The sequence below is a fragment of the Podarcis muralis genome, chromosome 2, assembly GCF_964188315.1.
Source record: "Podarcis muralis chromosome 2, rPodMur119.hap1.1, whole genome shotgun sequence".
Taxonomy (NCBI): Eukaryota; Metazoa; Chordata; class Lepidosauria; order Squamata; family Lacertidae; genus Podarcis; species Podarcis muralis.
The window spans coordinates 33,517,257-33,533,323 of record NC_135656.1 but is presented as its reverse complement, the minus strand read 5'-3'; the positions used below and the strand labels follow the sequence as shown (position 1 = coordinate 33,533,323).

Below are 16,067 nucleotides of genomic sequence, written 5' to 3'. Positions count from 1 at the left end.
TGTTCTGAGTAAATGTGGAGGGAATAAAGTCTCACTAAGTTCATTGGGACTTCCCAAGAACACATGTACTGTATAAGATTTCAGCCCCAGCCAGCACCTTCAAACCACTAATCATTCCCTCTGCTCTTCTTGCTTTGAACCCTGGAGGAAGAAATTCTGATCTCTTCTTCAGGATTCTAGAACAAACAGAAAAGGACCAACTTAGGACAGGGGGCCTTCCACCACCTGGAGTGCTCTATATCTCTGCAATAAGTGAAGACATTTTTCTTTACCTTTCATGAATACACATACACACACACACACACACACACACACACACACACACGACCTACCCTCCCTAGGACTATTGCAAGGGGGGGGGGGAGATAATTCCTAGGGAATGATTAACAGGCTACCAGATTAACATGGTAGAGAATTTTGTGCAAATTCAGCCGTTCTGCCTTGGTAACGTCTTCCTTACAAAAGAAGCACTGCGATCCGAACTTGGACCCTTAATCAAAGCATTTTGCTGGAGGCATTCCACCCACGTCTTCCCAAGAAGGATATCTGTACCAGAGAGGATCCTTTTCCATCCCTCCACCCATCATTAATAGATGGCGGGGGTGAAGTACAAGCTCTTCATAAATGACTCGCGCCAGATAAGGACTTCTATCTTAAACTACCCCTAATTAACACAATCCCTCTTATGGAAAGTCCTCATAGGAAGTCATCTTTATGGCTAGCAGGACCAAAGGCTTGCTGACAGAGGATTTTGGGAAATACAAAACCAGAATTCACTATTAGCTATTCACCTTCTGCACTGATTAAAAGGGTACACATGAGCAGTGATAAATTTAGGAACCGTATATGCTAAAAGTTACAAGCTAAATGCAGCATCAGTTCCTCAGCTGAATTTGTTTTGAATAAACTACTATTTAAAAGAAGCAAAGTTCTGTCTTTACTGAAGAGCCTGATTTGTTTTTTGTTTACATTTAAGCCCTCCATGAGGTTTTCCATTATAGTACAGCTATGCCAATTAAGCATGCCTCAAACTGAAGCAAGTCAGCTAAGACTGATTTCCCACTTTCCCAACAAAACCAAGGAATCCATGCTACTTAGAAGGATATGGCTCAGAGTTTAAACTCAACATGAAACTGGCTAAAGAGTGAACCACCAGATGCAACATCACATCACCAATTTAATAAGATTATTCCCAAAGCAGAATCTGAAGGCATCCCCTCCTCTACATTATTATTCAATTTAATCCCATCCTCCTTCTTATATGTCGAGCATGAAGAACCTGTGGCCCTCCAAATGTTGTTGGACACCAGCTCCCATCATCCCCAGCCAACATGGTCAATAGTCAAGGATGATGGAAACTTTGCAGTACAACAACATCTGGAGGGCCACAGGTTCCCCATAGCTGGACTCTTTTCCTTTCCGCCATTTTAGCCTCAAAAGAATTACAAGGTAGGTTGGGCTGAGAGATAGTGACTGATCCAAGATCACCCAAAGAGTTTCATGGCCAGTGTTCAAAACCAGCCAGGCGCCAGACATGTTTTGCTACTGGTGCAGGTTCAATAGCGACTATGTGGAGATTTCTCAGTGCCACGTTGGCAACCACAGTTTAAAAACTTCTGCCTTATTCCATAGTTAATACCATTTCCATTTCCACTGTGTGTGTTTTTCCTGCTTGCATACTGGGACAAGTGAATTGTTGTAAGAGCAAGCCGCAGTCAAGCAACGTGGTGGAGATCATAGAATTGTTGCGTTGGAAGGGATCCTGAGGCTCATTTAGTCCCAAATTGCCTGGTGAATAGATATTCAATTTTGGAGACCACAACCTAGATTCCAGGAGCTATTTGGTGCTGACTAGCTTACAGTATATACCTGAGTTTCTAACACTGTATCATGGCCAAGGGAGAATTTGCACCTGGGTCTCTCTGGTCCTAGTCTGACACTCTATAAACCACTATTCCACACTGGCTTTCATTAGCCTTTAAGTTGAAACTCACCGCTCCCCCCCCCCCCGCCCCCCAATACCTTACTCCTGCCAGGGAGGTTTCCCCTCCTGCCACAAAAAACCATGGCAAGCCTAGTTTCTTTCTAGAAAAATTCCACCACGCTCTGTGCCTGCCACTCCTAACATGGAGATCAGAAGGCAGCATCAATGTTCTAGGCTAAAGTCCAATAAGGAGAACGATTAACAAAACTGCATATAATCATAAACTGAAGAGGGCAAGAAGTGATGGCTTAGCACTAACAGCAAAGTCCATTGACCCTTTTCCATCACTGCCCTTAAGATCACCTCCAGCACAAACAGCATCTTATAGAGCTGGAGCATTTAATTAAGAATGCCACACAAAAATCCCTCCAATTCTGCCTACAGGGCTCACTCCAGCATTAACAAACTGAAAGATATCTTTAAGCAACACTTCAGGGCTTTGGTCAGAAGTCCACAGGATGAGATAGGAGACGTTCAGACTTCTACATTGGATGTAATGGGGAGGGGGTGTAGCAGTCTTCCTGCTATCATTGTCAAAAACGAATGTGAATCCATACCCCACATGAAGGCCATTGTGAGAGTTTATCAGAGGATGCACCAGCAACTCAAATAAGCACAAAATCTGCAGTAGTGATTAGTGTGTTGGACTAGGACAGGGGCTAGCAAACGTTTTCAGCAGGGGGCTGGTCCACTGTCCCTCAGACCTTGTGGGGGGCCGGACTACATTTTTTGGGGGGAAATGGAACAAATTCTATGCCCCACAAAAAACCCAGAGATGCATTTTAAATAAAAGGACATGTTCTACTCAGGTAAAAAAACGCTGATTCCTGGACTGTCCTCAGGCCAGATTTAGAAGGTGATTGGGCCGGATCCAGCCCCCGGGCCTTAGTTTGCCTACCCATGGACTAGGACCTGAGAAACCCGGGTCCAAACCCCTGCTCAGCCATGAAACTGGATGACCCTGAGCCAGTCACAGTCCACAGTCTCTCAGCCTAATTTACCCCATGGGGTTGTTCTGAGGATAAAATGGTGAGGAAGAGGCTACCTTGAGCTCCTTTGAGGAAAGGTGCAACATAAATCCAATAAGTAAGTAAATCACATGCATTGCACTTAATATCTGGATGTTTTACTATTCAAGACAGCACCATTGCCCCTCCTCCCCTTTTTTGCATGCTTAATATCTTATTAAGAGTTCTGGAGAGCTTGAACCCTTACTCGCTGTTTTGCTACATTGTGGCTGATCTTAAAAATAGGGGACCTTTCACCCTCCACCAAAGAAAGCTTACATCCAGCAAACAGAAGATGCCAAGCAGCCTGTGTTCTTCTTTATCTCCTTGTTGCTGTTGATTAAATAGTGCAAATGTTTGCGCAAATTTACTACCTTAGTTTAGCCCTTTAGCAGCAGACCTCAAACGCATCTTATGACCCCACCTGGGAATCAACAGAGACAGCTTTTATAAGGAAAGCAGGATAACAGATTAGCACCTCAAAGGCACAGTACAGGAAGGGAACATTTTAGGTAAATGTAGTTCTCACAGGGTTATTTAGCAGAAATTCATTAACAAGATTCAAGGTTGTTAAAGGGCACAGCTTGAAAGGAGATTTCCTTCCTCTATTCAGAGGCATGCTAATGGCGAGTGTTCCAAATCTTGCACTAATCCATTACTCTATTAACAAAGAGCATTCTCACAACTGTCAACAGGGGTGTGCTTCCGCAGAACTATTCTCAGAGGCCTGCTCCCAATATATCAATGGGAGGATCTAAAAAAAACAACGGTGCTCTAGTATCTATTATTTTACTATCACCACCCAGGCTGCTTTAAGAAAGTCTCGTTAAAGGAGAGTTGAGGTTTAATGAGCTCGTACTGAGGGGGGCATCATGAACACGGCTCTCTGTCTGCCCCACTATTAAGTAAATATTTTGTCTTTAAAAAATAGAGCCTTGAATTTCAATATTCAGCTGACACAGCTACTCAAGGAAATGTCATTTGAGGAAGTCTCTGAGCAACCACAGGCCATTCTGCTCAACAGCAGCCTGGGCAAGAACTTTTCCTTTGACAATCTTCTATTCTAAGCCCCATGAATTAAGAGCACAATGCAGCCTTTGCAGAGCCTCACCAAAGGCTCTAGTTTTAGCTTTTTAATATGAAAAAAGAGCAGAAATCAAGGCAATGCACAGTTCTCAAATATTCCCCCTCTCTCTCTCTCTGCTTTCCTATGTGAAAGTAGCCCATGTCTCAAGGCAGCCTTAATATAGAGAACAGTCAGCAGCTCACAATTCATCGCTATAACTGTGAAATCTTTAACAAGTTACACTCCTGCCCTCCATCCATAAAAATATTTAGACTGAGCAGTGATCGTAAAATTCCTCCAGGTGATAAAAATCAAGCTTCTTCAATTTAGTTAAGTACAAATGTTCACAGGATAGCATATTCAAGCAGCAGTAATTCTTCACAGATAGTTTGACTATACAAAGAGGACTCAGGGGCCCTGTGTTGCAAAGGAAGATGAATGCTATTCACTGGGGCACTGTACACAACCCCAGTGCTGGGCAACGCACACTGACAGCCAGTCTATATTCTGAGCTCCACATGCATTTCTGAGCAAACGGCAGTTCTGCTCTAACTATGGGTGATACCCAATTATTAGTCATGCTCAGGGCAGATCCATTAACTTAAGTCCATTGGTTTCAATGGGTCCACCCAGAGAATTACTAATGTTGGGTATCACCCATCACAGATAACTGATCCCAGGGTGATTCACCATTATTAAAAATACAAACCATGATTTGGTGCTATGTGGTCAAGCCCCATGTTTGGGCACTCCAATTTCCCCACCGCTTATACAGTTGTACCTTGGAAATCAAACCGAATCCGTTCCGGAAATATGTTTGACTTCCAAAACGCTCGAAAACCAAAGTGCGGCTTCTGATTGGCTGCAGGGAGCTCCTGCAGCCAATCAGAAGCTGTGGAAGCCCGGTCGGACGTTTGGCTTCCAAAAATAGTTCGCAAACTGGAACAGTCACTTCTACAACGTTCGGGAGCCAAAACGTTCAGGAATTAAGCTGTTCGACTTCCAAGGTATGACTGTGTTATATTTGTGAACTATCTACACCATGGAGAATTGCTTATGGAAATGTACTCCCATGGAAAACAAAGTTGATGATGTGCTGCAATTGCTCCCTTGGCATAATTCAGTGAATTATCTCTAGCTACTCCTCAAAGTAGGAGTGGGGAAGCTTTGGCCCTCCAGATATGGCTGAACTGCAATGTCCATCACAAGCATGCCCAGTGAGGCCAGGGATGGGAGCTGTGGTTCAGCAGAATCTGAAGAGCCAGAGGTTCTGCACACCTGCCACACAGACTAGTAACGGTAAAGGGACCCCTGACCATTAGGTCCAGTTGTGACCGACTCTGGGGTTGCGGCGCTCATCTCGCTTTATTGGCTGAAGGAACCGGCGTACAGCTTCCGGGTCATGTGGCCAGCATGACTAAGCCGCTTCTTAGAACCAGAGCAGCGCACAGAAACGCCGTTTACCTTCCCGCCGGAGCGGTACCTATTTATCTACTTGCATTTTGACGTGCTTTCGAACTGCTAGGTTGGCAGGAGCAGGGACTGAGCAACGGGAGCTCACCCCGTCGCGGGGATTCGAACCACCAACCTTCTGATTGGCAAGTCCTAGGCTCTGTGATTTAACCCACAGCGCCACCCGCATCCCTCACAGACTAGGCTCCACTTATTTGCAATCCAACCACTGGTTAAAACATGAGTAGGCAAACTAAGGCCCGGAGGCCGGATCCAGCCCAATTGCCTTCTAAATCCGGCCCACAGACAGTCAGGAATCAGCGTGTTTTTACATGACTAGAATGTGTGCTTTTATTTAAAAATGCATCTCTGGGTTATTTGTGGGGCATAGGAATTCGTTTTTTTCTCCCCCCCCCAAATATAGTCCAGCCCCCCCTTGTGGTCTGAGGGACAGTGGACCGGCCCCCTGCTGGAAAAGTTTGCTGATCCCTGGGTTAAAATGTAACTTCATGCAGCTTGTGAGCTATAATCAAAACACAGAAGAATACACATATTTACAGAATGTATTTACCCCCAACTAGCATAGCAGTTGCGTAAACATGTGGTGCTCTTACAAGTGTGACACTTTGAGATGTAATCTGAACACTTGGGAGTTGGGAGTCAAACAAGCAGCTTAATATCCTCAAGGAGTGCGTGGATGACTCAAGTCAGTCACTTGTACCTGTTTTAATGACAGACAGCTTTCCATCAAGCGCATGAAAAAGTCTTGCTGTAACATGGGTGCATGAATTCCTGCCTTTGTGTATCCTCCCTCTATGGCAGGTGTGGGGAACCTTTGTCCCTCCAGCTACTCTTGGCTATGCTTGCTGTGGCTGATGAGAGTTGTAGTTCACCAACATCTGGAGGGACAGAGGTTCCACACATCTGCTCTATGGTGCTGCCATGGCAGGGCTGGCCCCGTGTTCCAGGAAGGAATTATGTCAGGATAACCATGTCAGGGCATGCTCCAGAAGTATTGTAGGCCAGGGATGGGACACCATTTCCCATCATCCCCAGTCAGAACAGCCAAATGGCCAGAAATGATGGGAGTTGTAGTCCAGCAATATTTGGAAGACCAACAGTTAGTTGCCCCTGCTTTTAGGCCATACTTGGTTGAAGTATGTTTGCACTTCCCACATTTTCTAAAATTGAGGGCACGATAATTCCACATGTTCTTTGGCAACTGACCCTTCTGCTTCACAGGAGTTAGTTGTTCCTGTAAATCAAATGCAACTGATACAGCCAATGAAGTTGAATGACAGATTAAAAAGAGTACTACTTTACACAGATAAACCACGGAATTTGTTCCTGAAGGAGATAGCCAGGGCTGCCAAGCTGGATGGTTTTAAAAAGTTTAGAGTCCAGAGGTCAGCAAACTTTTTCAGCAGGGGGCCGGTCCACTGTCACTCAGACCTTGTGGGGGGCCGGACTATATTTTTTTTTGGGGGGGGGGGGGAATGAACGAATTCCTATGCCCCACAAATAACCCAGAGATTTATTTTAAATAAAAAGACACATCAACTCATGTAAAAGCAGGCTGATTCCCAGACTGTCCATGGGCCAGATTTAGAAGGCGATTGGGCTGAATCCAGCCCCCGGGCCTTAGTTTGCCTACCCATGGTTTAGACAAATGCATGGAGGACACAGCTATCGAAGGCTACAAGCCACAACATCTATGCTACTCCTCCTGCCAGAGGCCACAGGCCTATGAAAACCTGTTGCTGGGAATTAAAGGGTATGTACTTCTATAAACTGAATAAATAAAAATAATGTGTTTGTGGGAAGGGGGCAGTATTGTTTCGTTGTTTTTTCTTTTAGCTATTTGCTTGTGTTCTTACCTTATTTTATTATGTGAACCGCCCTGAGGCCTTGTGATGAAGAGAGGTATACAAGTTTAATAAAATGAATAAAATAATAAAGAAATAGGAGGGCAGAGCTCTTCTGCTTGGGTCCTCCTTGCACAGGGATCCGGTTAGCTAACGTATGAACAGGATGATAGACTGGCCTCATTCAGCAGCCATCTTCTTATGGCATATAGTAGTAATATGTGCCTTGCCAGTGCGTGCCATTGCTCCAGAGGCCTGGCGTCTTGCCAGCCTACCCGCTTCCAGAACCCTGAAGGTATAATCCCGGAGTTCAAGGCAAGAAGGTGTCAATGCACCAGCTCCCCACCACAGCAATAACCCTTTCGGTAAGCAGACTGAGAATTTCCCCCAAGACTCTGATTCCTGCAATTAGTGTCAACCTCCCATGCAATGCAAATATTACTTTTTTATGTGCCAGGGCTCAACCACAGAAACTGCTTTCGACACAAGAGCTGAAACCTGGAATATGTATAAGGGAGTTACCATTGACCTAACTGCAGTCTAATTGTTGATTTCATTACCGATTCTCAGCCAACTACTCCAACATTTAAATGCTGCTGCTGTAACATCCTTAATAGCGGCTACCATTTTATTTTGCAGGCTTGGCACTCAGTGCAAGGCAGGAAGTGAATTAAATAAAAATAAGCACTTTAGAGCCTTTGCAGAGCTCCTCTCCCAACTGCAGCTTGTCTCCACACACTTGTTTAATATACTGTACTATACGCTGAAATCCAATATGGCTGCTCCATTCATGGAACGGTTCTTGATCCAGTAGAGAACTTCTATAATGTAAGAAAAGGCGGTCGGGGGTGTGTGATTTTGGTTGAATCTCCTTCCACCTGCACCTGTCTCCCCACAATGTCACCTTCCTCAATGTTAGGGGTGGGGGTGGTTGTCTCCCAACCCTCTGAAACATAATTGCCTAGGGCTGCCATGGAAATGGAGAATCAGCCAAAATCACACCACCCTTTTCTTACATGTGCCATTCTGTTAGTGGAACAGCAGCACTGGCTTTCACCTATTTTCATTTTTGTTATCCCGCTGCTACACCACAGGGTCTCCCATCCAAGTTTTACTTCATTAAAAACACATTTGTTCAAAAGTTACACTTCAGCTTTGTCCACTGCCATAATACCTCAGAACGATCACTCCAATCCTCAATCCCTCGTCACTGTCTTGTTGGGTTCCTCTTAAAGGGTATCTGGCGAGCCAACCACTGATCTGGTTTACAAGTAGTTAGGTCCACACCTGCTTAGCTGATCAAACCATTTCCTGGGCCTGGTTCCCCACACACTTGCAGAGCAGCCTTCCCCTAAGGCACAAGGCAAAACATCTGCATTGGTCCGACATAGTAAAGCCCCTCTCTTTTTGGAGAAGTTAAGGACTGACTGAAAAACCACGTGTGGTGAAATAAAAATCACACCCCCAACTGCGCCACAGATTTCTATGCAGCTATATATTCAACAAGTCCAGAGATAGACAAATTTCAGGCTATGTATTCATGGTAGGCAGCTTTCATAATCTTCTGTTTTTTACTAGTATCCTGGAGTTCCAGCTGCAAAATGGAGGCGGGGGGGGGGGGGGAATACAGAATTAAGAACCAGGTACCTTTGAGGACATTTCTCAGCCCAGGAATTGGTTTTTCAGTACCATAACAAGAGTTCACAGTCCTGTCACACAAAAATCCACTCCTCGTTTTCCCTCCCCCACTTCAAACTCTCCTCAAGTCAGCAGCCTAAATTAAGGGTGGGGGAAGAGAGCGTGAGAAAGCCTTTTAGTTGTTGCTCCAGTTAAAACCACAGGGAGTCAAAAACGCTTGCTAATCTACCACTGGCTCCCAGAACTACCTTCTGACCACTTCTGATAACAGTGGGCAAGTTTGGAGAAATAACTATTTCAGATGTCCTAGGGATAGAAATGTTTCTCCACCAACATCATACAAAAGCTTCTTAAAATCACTCCAAAGCAAATAAATACCCCCCCCCGCTGTTCCAGTTCTTATATATTCAGTTCCAGTTCTTAACAGCCTCTTCTCTTCTCATTCTACTGTTGATCCTTTGCCAAGTCTGATATAAAAATGCTTAACAGCACCATCCTATGTTCAATGGAGTTTGCTTCCCAGTTAAGTGTGCTCAGCAGTGCAAATTTTGTATCTTTATTTCTACTATCAAATAAGGTGGTTTAGTATTATTGTGACTATTTCCATTTTACACACACACTAAACTGAAGGCGACAGGTAAATAGCAACTTCCTCAAGGCTGCACAGAGGCCCACAGGAGAAGCACATCTAGGATCCTCCTCCCAGATCCAAGGCTACCTTTTAAGCCACTGGACCATTTTGACTCTGGTTTGAGCCTGCCCTGTGGACAAAGGGCTGCTGCAGAGCAGCTTTGAGCTACAATCATTAGGACCTTGCTCATTTATGTTAGTAGATCATACTCCAGTGAAAATATAGGTAGCCTTTGTAATATTTTATAAATGGTGAGAGGAAAATATCCAATAAGTGAAAAGAGGGGGAACAGATGAATGCTAGTTTCTCCATACCAACTAGCACTCAATTAATTATACAATTAAATATTCACTGATCAGGCCTTCAAGGCAAGATGTTATTGGCTTAGCCTATAATCTGAAGCCCAGATACTTGGGAGGAAGCCCCACTGAATTCAATAGGACTTACTTCTGAGTATGCGTCTTTAGGATTGCACCACTAGTTAATTAATTTTGTTGTGGCTGTGCAGGACTAACTAAAATGTGCTTGCTAACTAAATTTCGGGGGTGTTTCAACGTTTCAAGTGTTGAATTTTGTGTTTTGTATTGTTGTTCAGTGTGCTGTGCTTCCTGCAATGTTCTCTTTACAAAAGGAAAAGGGATTAAAAAGATTACATGCATAAATAGTTATCCCATCTTATCCTAAAAGGTTCAGAATGGGTGCAGCAAGTATGGTTCCTTTATTTAGTAATATTTTTCAACAGGCATTAGATTCCCTCATTTGAGTTACTGGGGGAAAGTGTGAGAAAAGGCCACAATCCTATAGCCACTTGTCAGGGAGTAAGCCCAGCTGAACACAATGGTGCTTACTACCAAGTTGGTAAGTAGAGGATTGTACTGTAAGCCACAAGCAAAAGAATGCATATAGCAATATCAAAGATAATCTTCCCCTAACTAATGCCCCCTAGGTGTATTTGATGGACTGCAATTCCCATCATCCCTGACCATTGGCCATGGCTTCTGGGTCTGATGGGGGAGGGGTAGTCAAAAAACCTGAAGGCACCAGATTGCGGAAGCCTGCTCAAAGAGCGATTTACAAAAAGAAAAAAAGAAGAAAAGGTTTCATCTGAAGCCAAGTTTGTCGTCTGCAGTGAACCTTCTGCATGTATGGAGGAAATGACAGTTTTGCTGCACTACCATAAGAAAAACCACAGTTCAGGTTTATACCAGAAAACGAATTTGAACAAGTCGAAGAGTACCAGAAAATACTGGGAAGGTTCTTTCTGCTTCACTGATCTAACGCTAGAACAGAACGAGAAGAAATCTACCACCACCCCAAATGAAAGTCTGGCACTGCTTTTTAAAGGAACACCTTGAACTTGCTCAATTACACTAGATTACAGGAGTGCCCAGTTTCCTGCCCACTGGATACCACCAGAATATTTTTGACTAGAGTCCCTTGCAGAAGAGTTATTTTTCTGCCTCTGGCAGAGGACATACTGCAAGGCCTCTAATACAGTATTTGGAGGGGGGGTTGTTTTGTTTTTTAACCCATCTCTCTGTTTAGCTCTCAATAATTCTCTGCAAGCCAAGACTCAGCGGCATTCCGGACTCATGTGGGTGCCAGCAGGGCTGGCATTCAGATCACACACAGCGGAAGCGACCCAGCTTTCAAGAGGTCACATTTCATAATGAGAGAGGGAGGAGGAAGGGAGAGGGAGAAAGCAGAGCCGAGTTATTCATCAGCACCCAAAGAAAAGTTAGCTGAATCACACCAAAGAAATCTTTGGGAGATGGGAAGGAAATACTGTAGTCTGGTGTTTCAGACTATTTATCCACCAGGAAAAACATAATATAAATACGCAAAGAAGCCAGTAGCTGCATCTATACAAGGAGTTACAGCCAGGCTGCAATCCTAACCGCTTTCCTGAGAGTAAGCCCCCTGAATGGAACTTGTGAGTAGGCACAGTTAGGATTGTAGCCCTAGTTTCCCTGTGTTTAAGAGAGAGTTTGTCCCCCCCCCCCCTCGAATCCATCCCAGGTCGTTGTAGGAGTTAGGGTCCCCACCACCCACGGCAGCGACAATGCCTGTAAGAGCGAAGCGACAGGCAGAAATTCAGCTGGTGCAGCGCGGTTCCTCCGACCGCCACGACAGGAAAAGCTTCGGGCGTTACGGGAGGAGCACCCATTCAAACGTTCTTGCCGGTGCATTAACGGAGACACCCTCACCGGTTGAACTTCTGCCTGCCACTCCGTTGTTTAAAAGGCGATTATCTCCTCCTGCTTCTCCCAGCCTCCTTCCCCCGCTTCCCTTCCCACCCCCCTGGGGTTTTCCTCAGCCCCTCTTTCCCGGGAGTGACCTAGATTCTCACCCGCTGGGCAGCGTGGTTCGCCGCCTCCTCCTCCTCCCCGTCCGCTTTCTTCTTCTTATCTTCCTCCGCCACGTCCGGCTCCCGCTGCGCAGCCTCCCGCGGCTCCTGGCCGCCGCTCTTCGCCTCCTCGTCGGGAAGCCCCCGGACCAGGTCTTCGGTGCACTCGAGGCCCAGCTTCTGCAGCCGCTCGTCCGTCGCGGAGTCCACCACCAGCAGCCGCACGGAGCCCGGCGAGCCTCGGATGCGGTTCACCACTTGTTGGTGGCTCTCCTTCTCCACGTTGTCGCCGTTCACCTCCACCAGGCGGTCCCCGGCCCGCAGCCCGGACTTCTCGGCTGGGGAATCGGGCTCCACCAGCCGGATGAACTGGCCCACTTTGCCTTTCTCCCCGTGCAGGTGGAAGCCGTAGCCGTTCGGCCCCTTCTCCGGGCAGCACAGACGGGGCAGAAGCTCGCTCCCTCCCCCGTTGTCCATCATGCTCTCCGTCCCTTAAGGCTGCTCGGACGCCCCGGGAAGAAACTCGACGGCAGGCGAGTTGTTCAGAGTTGCCTGCAAAGTGCGATAATAGTCCCGGGCAGCAGATCCCTAAAGGACGGGCCGGGGGAACTTCGGAGCAGCAGCAGGTGTTCCCCGGGGCGGGCCCGGAACGCTCTGCGGGCAATAGGATGCTGATTGCGAGTGTAACAAATAGGCGCCGCTCCGCCAATCGCAGCTTTACTCGGGGTCTGAGCGTTCCAGAACCTGTCATTGAGATTTTACCAAGGGGGCGGGCGCAGCTCCCAGAAGGGTCTATTTTGGACCAATGAGATTCGGGGAAAGGAGGAGCGAATACGCCCTGGGAACGCCCCTCGAAGGCAAAGATAGGATCGGAAAGCTGGAATATGCAAATAGCAAAAATAAGCAGCTCCGCTCCTTCCTTCTTCTTTAGTTAACTTGAGCGCGCAAAAATAAAATAAAATGGTTTTTTCTCTCCCTCCTCTCGCCCAGGAAGACGGAACGTTACGAAGTGGCAAAAAAACCGAGACTTCTGTAGGGGTTGGGCGCTTCCTTCCATTGGGCCTGAATTATATTAAAAGGACAAGGCTGGAGCGATATGAGCAATCAAAACTTCATCTTGGCGTGTGTGTTTTCACTATGGATTTGTAGGAGAGGAGACGGAGGTTCCTGGAAGGGAAACACACACACACCTATCAAGGAAGTAAACTCATAGACTCTGTCCCCCTGAGTATGCACCTACTCAGGTTTTAAAAAGTAATTGTGACCCTCACGGTCCACTTGCATTTGGATTATAGCTTCGTGTAATCTGCTCAGTCGCCAATTAGCTGAGTGGCTTTAGCAAGCCGGTAGAAGCATTCCCCACCCGCTTTTCAGCGCAGGACGCAAGAGGAGCCCAGTCGCTCCAAAATCTGAAATAATTAGGCATGCATTAGGTTGTTTCGCATTTTATATAGGTTAAACTCGGGACTGCCTCCGAGTTAGGTCACATTGACACAATATGTTTAAAGCACTCATACCTTTTAACGGCCATGGCTCCCCCCAAATAATACTGAGAACTGTAGCTCGTTAAAACAAAAATTTAAAAAATAATTCCTTCCAATAGCACCTTAGAGACCAACTCAGATACACAGTGTGTCTGAAGAAGTGTGCATGCACATGAAAGCTCCTACCCATAACAAACTTGGTCTCTTAAGGTGCTACTGGAAGGAATTTTATTTTATTTTATTTCGACTACGGCAGACCAACAGGCTACCTACCTGTAACTGTAGCTGGTTAAGTTTGCTAGAAAATGTAGCACTGTGAGGGGTTTCCTGACAACTCTAATCACCCTTAACAAACTATAGTTCCCAGGAACGCCATGACAGTTAAAGTGGAATAATAGTGAAGGCATGGTGTGGATGGCAATCCCTAATGGGCGAACATGGCTTTGCAAACCAGACTTGTATCTTTGTTGGATTCTTAAACAGCTAAGGCAGGGAGGGGAAATCCCATCCATCCCCCCATGTTGCTGGACTCCTGTTCCTATCAGCCCCATCAGTATGGCCAGTGATCAGGGATGATGGGAGTCGTAATCCAACAACATCTTTCAGGCCACAGGTTTCTAGTTCCTGGTTTAATATGTGAAGAAGGGAGAACCCATCTAGGTTCTAGCAGACTAGGAGGGCGCAGGGAAAGGGGAAAGGCGCAGGCTGGTCTCCAAGCAGACTGCAGTTTCTCCAGCACTGGAAGTTTCATTCAAAGGGAAGTGGAAGTACTAGCATAAGAGTTTGGCACTGTTGTTGCTGTGCCATCAGTGCTGATCCTACATGGTCATTGTGGACTGGCAGCAACCATCCCTCTGCTGCAATAGCCCCTCTGTGACATGGTTTGTGGGCATCAGAACCAGGGCAGTTGGTTCCTGCCTACATGGAAGATTGTATCAACAGGAGCCCTGAGCTCCTTTGCCTTCAGCCCACTTACAGCATGGTCCCAGGGTTTCTCCAGATGACCTGTTTACTGAGCACTCACCCTTATTTGCTTGCACAAAGCTTATGCAGAGGTTAGACTATCTCCAGTCTCTGCTGAGCATCTGTGTAATCTCTTTGTGGAGAGGTTCTACAACAATGAACATTCAACCTGGTTTCATTCTGATCTGCTTGCATTTACGTATAAGTCTTACTGATAATTGTTTGAGTTACAGATAGGTAGCCGTGTTGGTCTGCCATAGTCAAAACAAAAAAAAATTCCTTCCAGTAGCACCTTAAAGACCAACTAAGTTAGTTCTTGGTATGAGCTTTCGTGTGCATCTGTGTATCTGAAGAAGTGTGCATGTGTATCTGAAGAAGTGTGCATGCACACGAAAGCTCATACCAAGAACTAACTTAGTTGGTCTTTAAGGTGCTACTGGAAGGAATTTTTTTTGTGATAATTGTTTGATTACCCCACACATTTCAGTGTATTTCTCTCTCACTTCCCTAACCATAAAAAGTCAGTTGTTGTTGTTGTTTTTTAAAAAAGGTAGAAGTGTTTCACCAGGATCACATAGTGCTTTAACCCACTATAATTGCACAAACCTAAATTTCAGGTGTGGGCTTGAATCCGTCACACAAAATATAAGCAAGTCTGGAGGCTCTATGAAACGGGCCTTAGTTTCTCCCACATTGCATTTGTGCAGCAAGCATATGACACTCCCTTTTGGGGCTCACAGCAACACATTTGATGCAAAAGGTTTCTGCAGATTTTGGATGTACTGTAACTGGTATAAATAAAAGCTCTGAGCATCTGGTGTTATGTCTGTGGGAGGAATTCAACACAGCACTAAGCAGATCTCTCCATCAGGACAAGCATGGCCTGCCCACTCCTCCTGCCCCCACGTGCTGCTCCAGGGGCTCTCCAAACCCTCCCCCTGCCAGTCTGGGTGGGTGCAGCGGGAGGACGAGGGAAAAGCCCTGCTGAGCTAGACATACTTCCTCAGGCCGACACTGGCTGGTGGACCTTGTTAGCTGGATCCGGCCTTGTATGTTTTCATTTCCCTTTAAGGGAGAAGCAGGAAACATTCACAGGAATTTTGCATAGAGGCAGCAGATTTTCCTTGAGAATCTTTTGTTTGTTTACTTTGCATACTTGCCAGGAGCTTGTATATATCTTGTTATTTTGTTGACCGTGTGCGTGCTTGTTTCCAGGCTGTAAGAAGAAGAATTTACAATAGCTGCCACACATTGCAGTATAAAGCTGACTAAGCAGCAAACAAAAGGCATGTGTGTGTGTGTGCAGCAAGGGAAAGAGAAAGAGAGGCACAAAGAAAGAGAGACCGAACAATTATATATAACAATTTGTGGCTGGAGTCCAAAGACCCTGTTGGATTTAAACAGGGAAGCATAATAACAGTCCTTAAGGCTGCATTCCTAGCTACAGCAGCCTAAGTCCCATTGAACTTGGTAGACACGCACAAGACTGCATTGTAACTTTGTTCTAAAAGTTCAGAAGAATGCCATAGGATTTGGTGGGTGAGGCCAAGCTAGGTCTTATGAACCCAGGGCTGCAGAATTTCCTTGATTAAGACTAATCTGCGGGTGGGGAACCTTTTTCAGCCACAGA

At 45.9% G+C, this 16,067-nt stretch overlaps 1 protein-coding gene across 1 annotated transcript in view; it reads right to left on the bottom strand.

The window, feature by feature from the left end:
* NHERF1 (NHERF family PDZ scaffold protein 1) overlaps positions 1 to 12,733 on the bottom strand; it is a 59,881-nt gene extending 47,148 nt beyond the window's left edge. The window contains exon 1 of the mRNA XM_077924169.1: positions 11,994 to 12,733. Within this exon, the coding sequence (XP_077780295.1) occupies positions 11,994 to 12,470 (477 nt within the window). The 5' untranslated portion in view covers positions 12,471 to 12,733. The remainder of the gene's footprint in view (positions 1 to 11,993) is intronic.
* Positions 12,734 to 16,067: the final 3,334 nt, after the last annotated feature.